Here is a 14,604-nt window from a genome sequence, read left to right on the forward strand (position 1 = left end):
CTTGGACAGAGCTTTTAGACTTAATTGCAGCAAAATCAGCAGTATGCCATTTTATCTTTTATTGATACAATATTCTGGATTACTTAATAGAAATACCCCATAATATCATATAACAAGCTACTTAAGTATATGTGCTAACACTATTAATGCAATTAGAAATAGATGGGAGGGAAAAATCATGAGGGGATAATACAGCATACTTGTGTTCTTTTACAAAAGTACATTCCAGTCTAATTTGGGGCAATTTTCATTTTGAATATAATACAAGGAGACACACAAGCAACCCAAACCCAGTATCTGCTCAGAGAATGGCTGAGATTAGGCCACTAGCACCGATACCTGATCATCTTCTTAATCATCAATTATACCTTGCAGCAGTTCACAGCACAGAGTGGGTCTGGATATTTGACGAGAGGCTGGGTGTTGGTGAATCGCAATTACAATCTTGGTTTCCCCCCCAAATTATCTTTAAAAAGCCACAATGATTTTTTTCCTCCTATCAAAATTTTCTTTCTTACAAGACTGTTTCCTCACCCATGTCACTTAAGGGGCTCTGCAGGAAAGAAGTTAAAAACTGGCCCCAATCAAATTTTACAACATTTCAAAACATTTTATATGTTTAGATTCAAATAAATTTTAATCTTCTTTGTAAGCATTAAAAACTTATAGCATTCAAAGATCAAACAAGGGTAATACTGTATATACATTCAGGGACCTACTAATTTTACCAGTAAAATTTCAAAAACTTTTCCATAACTTCTAACCAAATTTCCATTACTTTATTTTTGCACTCTCATTAACACTTTAGTTTTAACAACTGTTACACAATAATAGAAATGTGATTGGCTTGTGTGATTGTGTTCCTAAATTCATTTATTGGGAACCTGTTTTGAATATTGTCCTGTAACTCCACTCTTGCACACCCAATTCAGCTAGGGCAGGGGTGGTGAACTCCTGGCCTGGTGTGCTGTGGTGGCTATAGGTTTTCATTCTAACCCTTTACCTAATCAGTGACCAGTTTTCACTGCTAAATTAACTCCCCCCCCCCCTCACTTTAATAGCCCTATTAAAAGAATTCAGCCCTCTGAATTGATTGCTTTCTTCATTAAATGACAGCCAAGCAGAAATGAGATGCGAAACGAGCCAACAGATGACCAGCTAAACTGGGGCTTCAAACTCCAATTTCACTCCAATCAGTTTCTTAATGAGAAGCCAATTCTTGCTGTTAATTAAACCAGTTATTTAATTCCATGGCTTGTTGCTGCCCTCATTCTGCCACAACACACATTTCAAAAACTGCTGTTTTTCCGTTCTAATACAGGGGTGGCAAACTCCAAAGTTTCAGCAGATGCATTTTTTTTTTTTATGGATGTACGTATGAGGTAATTGTAATTACCTGTGCCAACTTTAAAAGAGCTAAAGATGATGCAGATTCACATTTTTCTTCAAGCCATCTTAATGTTTAAGAGAATGGTTATTGCAACTTCATTCAATACACTTCATATGTAATATTTTCCTGTGTAATTCACATTTTGCATGCATTTAGTCTTCATCTTTTTCGAGTGATTGCTTGTATTTTTTATTTCCTAACCCAAAATTACTGAAATCACTGCTGATGGACCAACTGGCACAGTAGGTCTGGGAGTGTCCATTTAAAATTTTTCTCAAATTAGAGGTTCTTGGGATGTGTAATCTTCTACCAATAATGAAGCATCACTAGGACTTTATCCAGCTACATGAGGAGGATTCTCCTTCAATTCAGTTTTCAACTGTTTACGCCCTTTATTTAATTCTGTATAATGAAGACACTGCAGGTAATCTCATCAATAATACTGCAAATAGGACACATGACCACTAGTCAGTCTTGTGCCAGCAGAAGCACAAGCCTGTGGCCTTCTCCAGGTTTTCCACACCTCCCAATGTCACCCTGTAATCAAGGACAAGATCTTCTATTAAGTTCAGGTTATTAACATTGTGCTGTGTGCTCATCAGTAGCCCATTTTTGTGTTTCTTGGGGCAGTACAATGGTTTCTGCTAGTGAAGGAAAACTTCAAAAGAGGTTACCTTGTTGTCCTTTATTTTTAGAAGTGCTCTGGGAAACCTGGCTTGCTGTTGCTTATAGTCCCATCAGTTTTTCACCCAATGCACACAAGGTGAAAACATTGTTACAATTGACGGTATAACTCTATAATCCCAGTGTCAAATTTAACACTACCCACATACCCTAGCTCTTTTAAATTGCTGCCCAAGCATGTTGCCCTGTAGACTCTTGCACATTCTGATGTATAGCTGAACTGTATACATTTTTATGCCATACTTTGCTAATTTGTCTGTCATGTGCTGCCTGAAAGGACAATGCCAACAGAATGGAACCAATCATTCATCCACAAACTTGTAAAGAACCGGTGACTGGTCAACTCATTTCTCTCCCCCAAACCACACATCCTTTCACTGCAGCAAGGCTGCCATTTTTTCTGACCAAAAACATTGTTTTTTGTTAATATATACAATTTTGTAAACATTCACATTGTAGCTGTAAATATGAGCCTGCCACTGTTTGCACTGCATGGCCTTGCTGTTAGTTTCTCATTTGACTTATACTGTATATCCCAGCCAAAACCAGCAACCCAATGTAAGCTCTTTCTCCATTATCATTATATGCTTAGTCTCTCCTCTAAGTTGATCATCTCAAGGATGATCTTCTGTTCTGATGATCTATTCAGTTGTCCATATCTGATGTCTTGGATTAGAGACATTTTACCTGGAAGGGCCTGTATCAATTTTTAATTACATTTCCTACACTGATATTTATAAGGTGTGATGGAACAAAATATTTCCCCTTTTCAGGGCATGAAAGATTTTTCTTAGTGGCGGAGAGACTGGAAGAGCTTCATTTTCAAGGTACACATTGTCACCGGAGGAGGAGCATAATCCAGATCTAACTCAATTTTGATTTCACCTTCAGAAACTTCCTCCTCTACATCACATTTACTGTAAAAAAGCTGTGACAGATCAGACGACAGTCTCTCAAATGCTCATTTTGAATGTCTTCAGCTTAACAAATCCATAAATGGAAACATATCAGCTGCTATACAGGTTTCCCTCTTCCTCAACTTGAAGGAGTCATTACATCTCTCATGTGAAATGTTAGAGGGGTAACAACATCAGGATGTGCCAGGTCTGCTTCTCTCAAAAGTTGCAAGAACATTTTGATTTGGAAGCACAAGGGTATGGGGAAATAGTTTTAAAGGCTGAAACTAGTCAAGTGAAGTTGGGGAGCATGCACTTGTAAAGTGCACTGCCGCACCCACTACACAACGAAACAATTCTAGATCCTGGTTGGCAACCCCCCAGGCAGACATGCGGTCCAGTCCCACCCTCCGGAACTGACCCTCTATCTGCCGCATCCAGGTGTTACGTGGGCAACTCCTTGGCCTGGTCCAGCCACTCGGGTCCCCATTAATGAGGATCTTACGAGCTGGATGACCCTCGGGGAAACATGCCACATGGCCGTAGTGCCGTAACCGACACTCATTCACAATGCAGGTAATGTGGCTCATTCGGGACTCCATGAGCAACTGCTCATTCAACACAGTCAAACCAATGGTACCCAAGGATTTTCAGGAGAGACAGTACCAAAGGAGTCAAGCCTTCGTCTCAGGTCACTGGATAACATGCACAGCTATAACTAGGATAACTATAACTACTCAAAAAAGGAGATTAAGTAGTGTTGGTCTTAACCCAAGCTCAATCTTTAAGTGTTATTAACAAAACATTTAAAAGAAATCATCATTGGATTTCCAATATTCTAATACACTTTAACAGCTTAAGCTTACATTTACATTTCAGTATTCTTTAAATTTTAATACTATATTTAAAGTGCTAAAAGTAGCATGGGAACTGTAACTGAACCAGTGCCAAAATAGTAACTCTTTCATTGCAGTGGCCTGATAATTTGCAAAGGGGTCAGACTCTGTACTAGATAGGTTTACTTAATAAAGCGGCCAATGACCACTAATCAACTTACCTTAGAAAAAAGTAAAACATTAATTACTTTGAAGGTGCCTTGAATGTGGTTTTACCTCCATCCCCTTTATTGAAAACCAAAATGTGGTCATCCTACTTTATACACATACTTTACATACATTCATACAATGCAATATCCTTATAAGCACTGCATTAAGAAATACAAAAATATGAACGCTAACAGGTAATGAACATAATTGCTTTATTTTTGAGCTCAGTATTTACTGACAGTGTGGGTGGGGTGCCTCCCAACCGACATTTGAAAAAACTATAATAAAGTAGTATCCAAAAAACATCCATGATTTAACAAGCTTTGAAATGTGTCAGAGGAGCTAAACACATTTCCAACTACACGGTTTAAAGGTCTTTGAACTAAAATAAGATGTAGCAGTTTCTACGATTTGAGTGACAAGCCTATGAGAAGAAGTGTCTATGGGCAAGAGTCTGGAAACCCAGCCAGAGAAGCCTTTTAAAATTTTGTATTATCTTCCTGATGAAAGTTCCGTTGAATTTACAAACCCTTTCACATGTTAGCTATTATAGTAGATTTTATATTTTTTTAAATATTACTCACCACATGTTTACTATTATGAATGTAATGTGCATTGACAGTTTTGAATTTCAGATTATTGAAATTTCAAATATTGACTTCATTATGAAACATTTTATGCAAACTAAAAAAAGAAAAAAATGGCAAATTACTCTTAAAAATTTGACTTATAGTATAAAAAGTACAATCACTGACTTCTTGTTTATGTAATCTTTGTTATGTAAAGAAAACATTTCCAAAGAAGTTCAGTATATCTGTTACATTTCTGAAAGCTTTTAATCTGTACCTGTTGTAGAGTACAGCCAGGGCAGTTGCCTGGCCGAGATGCCTCTGTACTGGAAGGACCCGGGGAAAAAGTTTAACTAGGATAGTACCTCCCTCAGAAAACTAGAGGATATCCCTCCCTGGCTTGCAGCAGGGCCATCAGTTTGAAGCTCAACTCTGCTGGTGCCCGTAGCCATCACTAGGGGGTGCCTAGATGACTGCTGTGCCATTGGTTGAAGCACTTCTGCAACACCTGGAAGTGCTGCCAGAAGGTGGTCGATGAGCACCTGGAGCACTTCTGGGTGCCTCAAAAAAGAGCCAGCAGCCACTACTCGAGGTGCCAGAGTCAGGTGGAAGAGAATGAAGCTTGCTGGAGGAGTGGAGGCAAAGAAAGAAAGAAAAAGAAGAAAACAGTTTTTGGTGTTCTGTGCGTATGCCTGAACTGTGCTGTACAGGTGGGAAATGGAGGTATGACGTTTCCCACGTGAGAGAGAGAGAGAGAAAAAAGTATGTTTGCACTTGTGTCACATGTTGTGTTTCACAGTGTATACTACAAAAATTGCAGAAAAGCGATAAAAAATTTTCAAAGCCTAGCAATTTTTTTTTTTAATTCCCACTTACCAACCTCCAAGTACCACAATACTCCCTTGCATCTCCCGTTTTCCTCTTACATCTGGCTTCTACTCCTCCTACAAAGAAGGCTTTATATCTACTCACTTACATCCCCAATATTTCTGGGGTCATATGCAACCCTACTACTGTAAATAAGGCAACAAGGTTGAACTCTGTCAAGGAGACCCCCAATGTCACTTTATCTCCTTTCCTAGGTCCTTATTGGGCCCTATACTATGTCAACCTTTTCTGCCTGCTGTTCCTTTGTAATGGGTGTTTCAGTTCACTATACATAAAACACACTAATATCATTTGGTAAAGAAAGCATATGTTGACAAAGTGCATGAGCAAGTATCAAGTATGTCACTTCCCATAAACAGGTAATTAATATGTAAAATTCTATATCTTAAATATCAACTAAATGCTAAATAAACAAAACCTTAATTATGGAATAAAACAGATGTTAATGATATGGATGAAGTAGCAATTTAAAACTCCAAATGCAGACAAAAGTAGTACAAAAATGCAAACTGAAATGCAAGAACACAGGGGAAAAAAAGGCCATAACTTCATGTAAAAATCCTGGCAGTTAAGTGGGAAATGTACAGATGTACCTTGTCTGGCAACAATTAAACTGGCCATGCAGTCTGGTACACTGGTTCCCGCAGCAAGGAATGTGATGCCCATTATTACATCGGGAACTCCTAGTGTATATCCTGCAACTGTAACCTGCAGCGAGTTAAGCAAAAAGACATTGAAGTAAACACTCTTCAGAAAATTCTGCAGTCTGGTGGAAAAAAATTGCATGAATAGGCTCAATATTGACTGCACCTTACTTGTCAAATGTGGAAGAAAGCGTTAGAGAATTGTTACATTAGTTAAACATGAAGGCAACTAAATATTATACAGATTTCATCTGCAACTATGCTTTGATTCCTCATATGAGCTGTAGCCAATCAATCATCTTTGTCAAAGCAATTTGTAAATGGGTAAAATCTCTTGCAAGAGAACTTGTCTTTGTGAAAGGACTGTTATGTAAATATTATAGGTTACTTTGATGATGCCCTAGAAGAGATATAAACTGCAACATCCTTGCACTTTTGAGCAATACAAATTGACTCATGAAAGGATTTCTAGAGATTGAAGGCTAGTAAAACATAGAACTATTGCAATATAGCAACACAAAAAACAGTATTATATATAATCATACACAGTGCACAAAATATTTCTGATTTAATCACCTGTACTAAGGATCATGCAGCAAAATGTAAGCAGACTACACAAGAATACAGTATTTTAACTGAAATAAGCAGCTGACCGGGAATATATTCAGAATCTCATCCTTCACTTCTCATTTAGATTTTTCTCATCTATACAGTGCTAGAGAAAAAAAAAATACTTGCTGTCTTACTGCTTGCTTCATTCATTGTGAACTTTGTCAAATGTTTTATAGAAACTAATCCAATATACACAAAATGTTCTCTCTCATTTGTTTAGTGGACATGATAATATAAACATTCACTCTTCAAGCAAAATATTCAGCAAGAAAATTTTCTAATCAAAACAGGCTGCAGGTCTACATTTTAATAGTTGAAGAAATTTAGAGTTTTGAAATCACCTACTTTAAACACCCATGATAATTTTGTGCCAGGGCATGGAATGAGTAGTTCATGCTGCTATCTCCTGACTTGATTCAAGTATCCAATGAACACAGCAATGAAATTCATCTGCAGTGCTCAGAGAGACACAAATAACTTAACGAAACATATCTGCAGTTATTGCTGAATACAGTAGAACCTGCTATCAATTCCAAAAGTGCTATTTTTATATGCAGCAACAGGTATTGGATTTTTTTAATAAATATCTGTAAATGAAATAAATATTAAACATTTACATGAATTGCTGACTTCTTGTAGGAACCAAAGCATTCCTTGAGTTAATTTGAAAATGTAAATGTGTTAAATATGTGATGAGGGATTAGAATACATATACTGCAAATTTTGTGATTAAGAACACACTTCAAAACTATAAAATTACACTTTTCTGAAGCTACAGTATATATACAGTATATTCAGTGTTCCCCTTTTAGACAAGTACATAAATTTACAAAACCAACTCCGTACTGTATGATTGCCTTTTCATTTCTTGCAGTTCTGCTGCCAGTTTTTTTTTCCTAGTACAGCTGATTCAGAGTAGATAAAAATAACAGGAAGATATTTCAGCAATGTTTTGTTTTAAATAGCCAAATGGAGACAAGAAACCCAGAAATATGCAATTTTCTTGTACTAGAAACCACAACATTCTAATTTTGTATTTGATGGAGTTATCATATGAAAATATATTTTCATATAAAGAGACTGGATCCCAAATGGATATTTAAAATACAAACCTGTTCTGCGTTATTAATGTAGCAGCTATAACTGGCTATTCTCAAAAAAAAAAAAAAATTGTCTTCTGTATTAACGTAGGTCTTTGAATTATTAGTCTTTAAACTTGTCCTAACAAATGTCTGTTTGGAAATACTGAAATAATCAGTATTGTCATTGGTACCTGTCATGGCAGTAATCCCCAAACCAGTGAAGCATGTCAGCGGTAAAGGCAGCCTTCAGAAAGGAAGAGTCCTTTTCAGCTTGATTAGAAAGGTACCAACAGGTCAAGCAGAGTGCGGCAATGGCAGAAGTAGAAGCAAAAACTCTGGTATGGGAAGAGTTTTGTGAAGCCAAGGAAAATGAATTTGGTCGGCCTTGAAGTAACTCTGGCAGACAGGCAACACAGAAAAAGGAACCAGTGCTTCGCCCATGCGATTTATAGTAGGGATGGAGTGCCGAAGACATCACCTGGGAAGGAGCACTTAGCGGACCATCCTTTGTGTCCTACTGAGATGCCCTCTTTTGAAGAAGCCGAGTCCAGGGACATGGTAGACTCAACCATCACTAAAAGTGAAATTACTGAGGTAACTGACTCCGCCTCTTTTTTCCCCCCCACCATATTCAAGACCAGTGTACAACCTGTTAGTCAGTTCATTTGTCAACTCCACTTGTGTGAAGTGTTTTTTTTTTTTTTAAAACTTGCATCCCCAAACCTTTTTCTGACTACTGCTTAATTTTTACCCCAACAGGCAATTTTGCTTAGATTGCTGCCAACACGACCCAAAATAAGCAGAAAATGGTTACATGGATGGATGGATGAAATAATCAGCATGAATACTAAATTTGTTCTCAATAATGTTTAAGTGCCTTTACCTAACTTTGAATATGCTATCACTCCCAAAGTCTGGCAGACCAGTCTTTCTGAAAGTAGCTGAAAAATTTACATTTTTAATAATCCAAGTTACTACCGGCAGAGACGCACATAAATGTTCCCCGAGTCAAAACTGTTTTCACTGAAAGACTAAACATTTATGTTAAAGGCGGTAAATTTTCAAACCACTGTACATTTGTTTTTTGTAATGGGTATATTGACCAATTTAGATTTTTGGTCATGAGCGTTACATAAGCCTACCAAATTCAACATTTTTGGCAATTAAAAGCTCTGTTGCAGTAGGAAACAATTTGCTTGTGAAAGACTAAGTTATGAAAGTGTTGTGTATATTTAACTTTTTTTGGGAAATAAAAGAACGATCTGAATATTGATAAAATACTGGAAAACCAACTTTTACCAAATTGTTATACGTTGAATGTGCAATACAATTCTTGTTGGAAGGTGTGAGTATGGTATAGTTTACATGTTACTGGAGTCATTTCAGCTGTTCATAAAATGTAATATGTAAATGTAATTTAATGTATATGCCATGAAACTAAAATACATTTACTGTGCAGAGAAAGATTTTGAAATATCATTTAGTGCCTCACCATCCAAACCATGAAGTACGAGAAGACTGCAATCCACACAGTGGACAAAATAAATGTAAACAGGAAGAAGTTCTCCCATCTGGTCTTATTGCAGTTGGGAACAGTGAAGTAGAGCAGAAAAAGCACAGGCCAAGACAAGAGCCACTTCAGAATATTCATGACACCATCTGAAAACAACAACAAAAAAAAAAAAAAAAAACTGCCAAAAAATGACAAGAATATTGGAAGAACATATAAAGCCCTAGGAATTGGCCAGCCCTGGAAATTTCTTACTGTGTGAACATAAGTACATCTGAACACAAGCAAGGTGAAGCACAGATTTTCATCGATATTACTACATAACAAATTTGATCTACAAGGTAACCAAGATGTATTATGATTGTCTTACCACATACAAGTTCAGAATGGTAAAATATATCTTTACAATGGTATGCAACTAATCTGGGGGACATCAAGTATCTATTTTTTTTTTTTTTTATTAACCCCAAGTTATCCACCATCAGCAGAATTTATCTGACAATCAATGTCAAGGGTTTAAGAAACTTAATTCAAATCACCTGGGGGTGCAAATGGAGAGGACAGGTCAGCTTCACTCTCATCACCTTGCTTGTTTGCTGAAATGTTGCCATTTTCAACATCATTTTGCCTCTTGACAGACTGATCTTTTTGAACTCCGTTAACTGTCCGGATAAGCCTCTGCCGCTGCTCTCAAAAGAAAAATATAATGGAGACTGATGAGAAGCCTGTGAATGGCAATTTAAAAAAAAAAACAAGTTGTATTTTTTTTTACATTTTTATTCAAAAAATTGGTCCAGCCCACACACCTCATTGATAATTAACCTGCTTGCCATCCGAAGTCTGGTCTTGGGTCCAAAGTGCTTCGTGATCATGATTCTGAGGCCTGCTTCAGGAAACCTGAATTTGGGAGGGCTTGCACATATGATTTCATCTACCATCATCACAGAGTTCTTGCTGTATGTCTTTGAAATTTTCACTATTGATTACAAAGCCAGAATTAGACAGCAGAACAAAAAAAGCAAATGTCAAAGCTAGGAAGAGGGTATTACAACACAAAGCATTCGGCAAGAGAAAAAAAAAAATAATGTGCGATGGTTCAAGATATACTGTAAGAGTTACATTCTGAAACACCAATATCTGCTCTGTTGAAGGTATCTGTTCAAAAATATAAAGCACAGATGATCAATCGCTAGTCTCTCCACGTATGAAAATCCTCCAACTAGTAAAAGAAAAAACTAAATTTACAAAGAGAAATGACAATACAGTTGAACCAAAAATAACTCACAACAAATGCTTGTATTTAACGAAAATCTTTACTCAAAAGCAAAAAAAGGGGAAGAAAAAAAAAATTCAAGAGATTTCTGTCTTACAAATTGTAAAAAACAAATTAAAAAAATTAATGAATTGTTTAAAAGTAAACATTTGCTTGGTATCTACAGAAACTGGCACAATAGATCTCAAAATGCTTGTGGGACTTGGTCCTTTAACTAGTTAGCCGAGCATCCATCTTTGGCCAGAACATTTCGTTAAGCCTGGAAAAAATTAAATTTTTCCTACAATGACTGACCTCAACAACTTCCCAAACACCAGTTTCCATGTTAATAAAATGGGGAAATTCTGCCCTCTGTTAGCAAATATTTGACTCTGCACTTTTGCGATTTCATAGTTGATACTTTCATAGTATATAAAAACTTATCATAATACTGTACATGATCTTCTATATAATTATAGTGATCTTGCTTAAGCCAGTTTAATTGTCACAAGGACACAAGCAATAGACCCGAATTTACCATTCAGCAGTAAAACAGTCAACACCAAAACAAACCAGATGAGGAATTAAAAAAATAAAAAATAAAATAAAAAAACAAATACCCTATAGGACCTAAATAGGAAAATAATTTACAAGATTAGAAGGCCACTGTATGTGTCAGATTTCCTGTAGGGCTAGCTAGGCAGATGCTAACTTATCTTCAGCAAAAAAAAAAAAAAAAAAACTAAATGTTGAACATTGTTTATTGATAGGAATTTTGCCCTTCATGTCCTTTCACTTAGAGCTACAAAATATATATAGTAAGACTAGTTAACCAATTTGACACTATGCTGAAGTGCATGCTGTAGATTCTTATAGGTCTTAAAATGTGTACATATGTTTTCATTCACCTATATTTTGTAAGCATAGACAACAGCTTCTCCTAATAAAAAGATACAGAAAATCTGTCAGGTATGAAAGTGTATATCGTCAGTGATGAATTAGTGATTGGCTGGTGCCAGATACTGCAGGGATAGAATTGTGAGATTGTGCTGTAGCCCAGGACAGATTAAACAAATGCAGTTGACAGATGGATGTGCATCCTTCTCATTATATGTAGTCAGTTTTAATTCAATATTAATACAAGAGACATGCACTAGAATCTATCAGGATAAACAAATATACATGCACAAACACAATCAAAAATAATAGCTGAATTTGCAAAATCTGAACTTTCACAGCAGTTAACAAAAATTCATAGATTCATTAAAGGCAAGCAAAAGGTTTAGTAAGGCTAAACAGACAGGCATTAATGCAGGGCAAGCAGAAAAATTAATTGAAAGCATATGGCAGTTTAACTGAAAATATAAATAATTGTAGATATATCTTTAAATTGTTATGCCCTCTGGGCTGCAATATGGCTAAGCAAAGCTAAGCAAAGCTAAGCAAAGCTGGTTATCTCAATTAAGGAAGCAGAAACAACTTACAGGGATAAAGGGCATTCATTCAAGAAAAGACAATTGGTTTTATCTAGGAGGGGTTTCACAGAAATAAAAATGGATAAAACAACAATTTAAACATTTCTGTTCCAAAACACGCACCACAGCCTTTGTTGGATGTTATTTAAAAATTTAATATCACAAGTTAAGAAATTAAATTACTTAAAGCTTTAATAGTTAGAGGAACAGATTAACCAAGGTGTTTAACTTTATACCAAAACAGAAAAAACATTCTGCCAATCTCTGATTTTTTTTTTTTTTTTAAACAAATCAATACAAAATAGAATACTTTCATTGTTTGACTAGTTTGTGAGATGTACTTTATAAAAAGCCAAATATTTTCTATATTACATTCCTGTCTAGGACTAAATCCACTATTTCAAAATGAAATGGATTTTCACAACAGTTTACTTGATTCTAATTAATGATAGTTTGCACTACATTTGTCTTTCTGTTTTGAAAGCAAAAACATACCATTTGAAGGTGTAAATGTTGTATTCATTATCTGATAATCTACCAAACTATTTTGGACCCGACAAAACCAACACTAACAGAGTCAGATTTCATAAAAGACATTTGGCAAAGGTTTTAATGTCACATTTTTAACACTTATTTATCAGTGCCGAGCTGTCTATATAAAAACTGTACAAAATGTGGCTTGCAAAAGCACTGGAAAAAACTGTGCATTTTATAAATAAAATAAAATAAAAAAAAAAACAACAACGTTTTGAAAATCACTATGCCCTGTTTATACAATTTAACTGATTAAAATTATATACTATAATACAATTAATCTGATTCTACTGAAAGCTCAGCACCACACAGTTCATTTATAAAACAGGAATTAATAAATGATCGGCATGTTTATGGAAATGGTTCCCCTACAAAAAGAAAGCTATTGGCTTATGTGGTTAGGTACACTATAAGGAAAGATTGCAGCCACTACAAATCTTCAGGATTTAGATCAGATTCTCCTGTCCAGTTATTAGAATCCCATTGCTTCCTCCCTGATCTACAAGATTTTGCAGAGTTAACTGAATTAAATTTTAATGGCTGTGGAAAGGTTCAGGTGACTCCAAACTCAACACCTCAAAAAGTCTTGTGTTACCATTTGGCTTGATTTGTATATGTATTGCTGACAAAGCAGAAAGTCAACACAAAATGAACAAATGTAATACAACAATAATTAATTCCATTCTTAGGCATTCTTTAAGCACACCATGTTGCTACATTCACTTTTACAAGTTTTGCTATTAGATATGTTCTGACTGAACTTTAGTTGATGATTTATAACACACAAACACTAATAAGTGCATCCATCCAAAGCATGTGCCGGACAAAAACATTTAAAAAGGACAGACTTTTTCTGCCATAACTGTAGAATACCAACCTGAACAAACAAATTGCCCTTCACAAAATAGGAGAAACTGCCTGTCTGATTACCCTTACCTCCAAACAACAATGGTACTGATGGGTCATTACCATCCTCCATTTCGCTGCTCATTGCAGTGTCATTTGCAGAGTTCTTCCTCACCTTGCTTGTGAAAAAGGTCTGTAGGCTTGAATTAAATCTAAGAACAATGAAAGAATATATTGTCTGAAAAAGTAACATACATACATTTACATATACATATACACACACACCTCTTACAAATTTATCAACTGTCTAATATTTAAATCAATTGCTTCAACAACATCTGGACAAAGCAATGTGACAGATCATGTTAAAGAAAATATACATTAGTAAGCCTTTCCTTAATTAGTGCTTCAAAAATAAAATTTAAAGCACTATTACATTAAACAAGACCTGTACCTTCCATTTTTTTCCTCAATGAAATAATGTTAAAGGCATCCTTTCAAGTTGAAATTAAAGGTGATGGGCTAGAACTATTGACTCATTCAAGCAGGAGAATACAAATAATACAAAAAAAATACAAATACAAAAAATAATAAGTAGTTATTTCAAATACAAAGTAACTGATAAGTACGAAATGACTGCATGTGAGCTGTTATTGGAACACTACAGTGGATAAACTTACTTCAAAATCAGAATGTAACCAGCATACATGATGACAAGAACAAGGCTCTCCCACCTGAAAGAAAGAAAGAAAGAAAGAAAGAAAGAAAGAAGAAAAAAAAAAAAGTGTCTGAAAACACAGAACTGTTTGGAAATCAGCCACTTGAAATGGTAAAAGCATACTGAGAAAACTCACCAGAAAATTCTCTCATCATAGATAAACTAGAAGTGGAAGAAAAAATGAAAGAATAAACAAACATGTGCATATACACAGCTGGACCTCCACTTTATTTCTCTATGTTATAATGCATTGCCTAGAAGAAAAAAAAACATAAAAAGGAATCTAACTTGCCTGAAAATATAGCATTAACAATGGAAGGTAAATCAAGAAATTATGTGGAGGCATAGGCCATTCATTAAATTTCCTAAGTTATTCCAGAACTTTCAAGTGACCCTATGTTACAATTTTATAAATATTCTGAAGCATTAAAAAAAAAAAAATCACACCTTGCAAAATT

General features: G+C 35.5%; 1 protein-coding gene across 3 annotated transcripts in view; it reads right to left on the minus strand.

Annotated features, from left to right (window-relative positions):
* LOC120518752 (sodium/potassium/calcium exchanger 4-like) overlaps positions 1–14,604 on the minus strand; it is a 60,182-nt gene that overhangs the window by 3,165 nt on the left and 42,413 nt on the right. The window contains exons 8-14 of one of the 3 annotated variants that reach the window (XM_039741698.1): positions 14,283–14,308; positions 14,109–14,162; positions 13,519–13,640; positions 10,128–10,297; positions 9,861–10,005; positions 9,304–9,470; positions 6,067–6,181 (exon numbers count right to left, since the gene is read on the minus strand). In XM_039741698.1, the coding sequence (XP_039597632.1) occupies positions 6,067–6,181; positions 9,304–9,470; positions 9,861–10,005; positions 10,128–10,297; positions 13,519–13,640; positions 14,109–14,162; positions 14,283–14,308 (799 nt within the window). The remainder of the gene's footprint in view (positions 1–6,066; positions 6,182–9,303; positions 9,471–9,860; positions 10,006–10,127; positions 10,298–13,518; positions 13,641–14,108; positions 14,163–14,282; positions 14,309–14,604) is intronic. The other 2 variants (XM_039741699.1, XM_039741700.1) reach the window with 2 other exon arrangements.

The sequence above is a fragment of the Polypterus senegalus genome, chromosome 18, assembly GCF_016835505.1.
Source record: "Polypterus senegalus isolate Bchr_013 chromosome 18, ASM1683550v1, whole genome shotgun sequence".
NCBI classification, from domain to species: Eukaryota; Metazoa; Chordata; class Cladistia; order Polypteriformes; family Polypteridae; genus Polypterus; species Polypterus senegalus.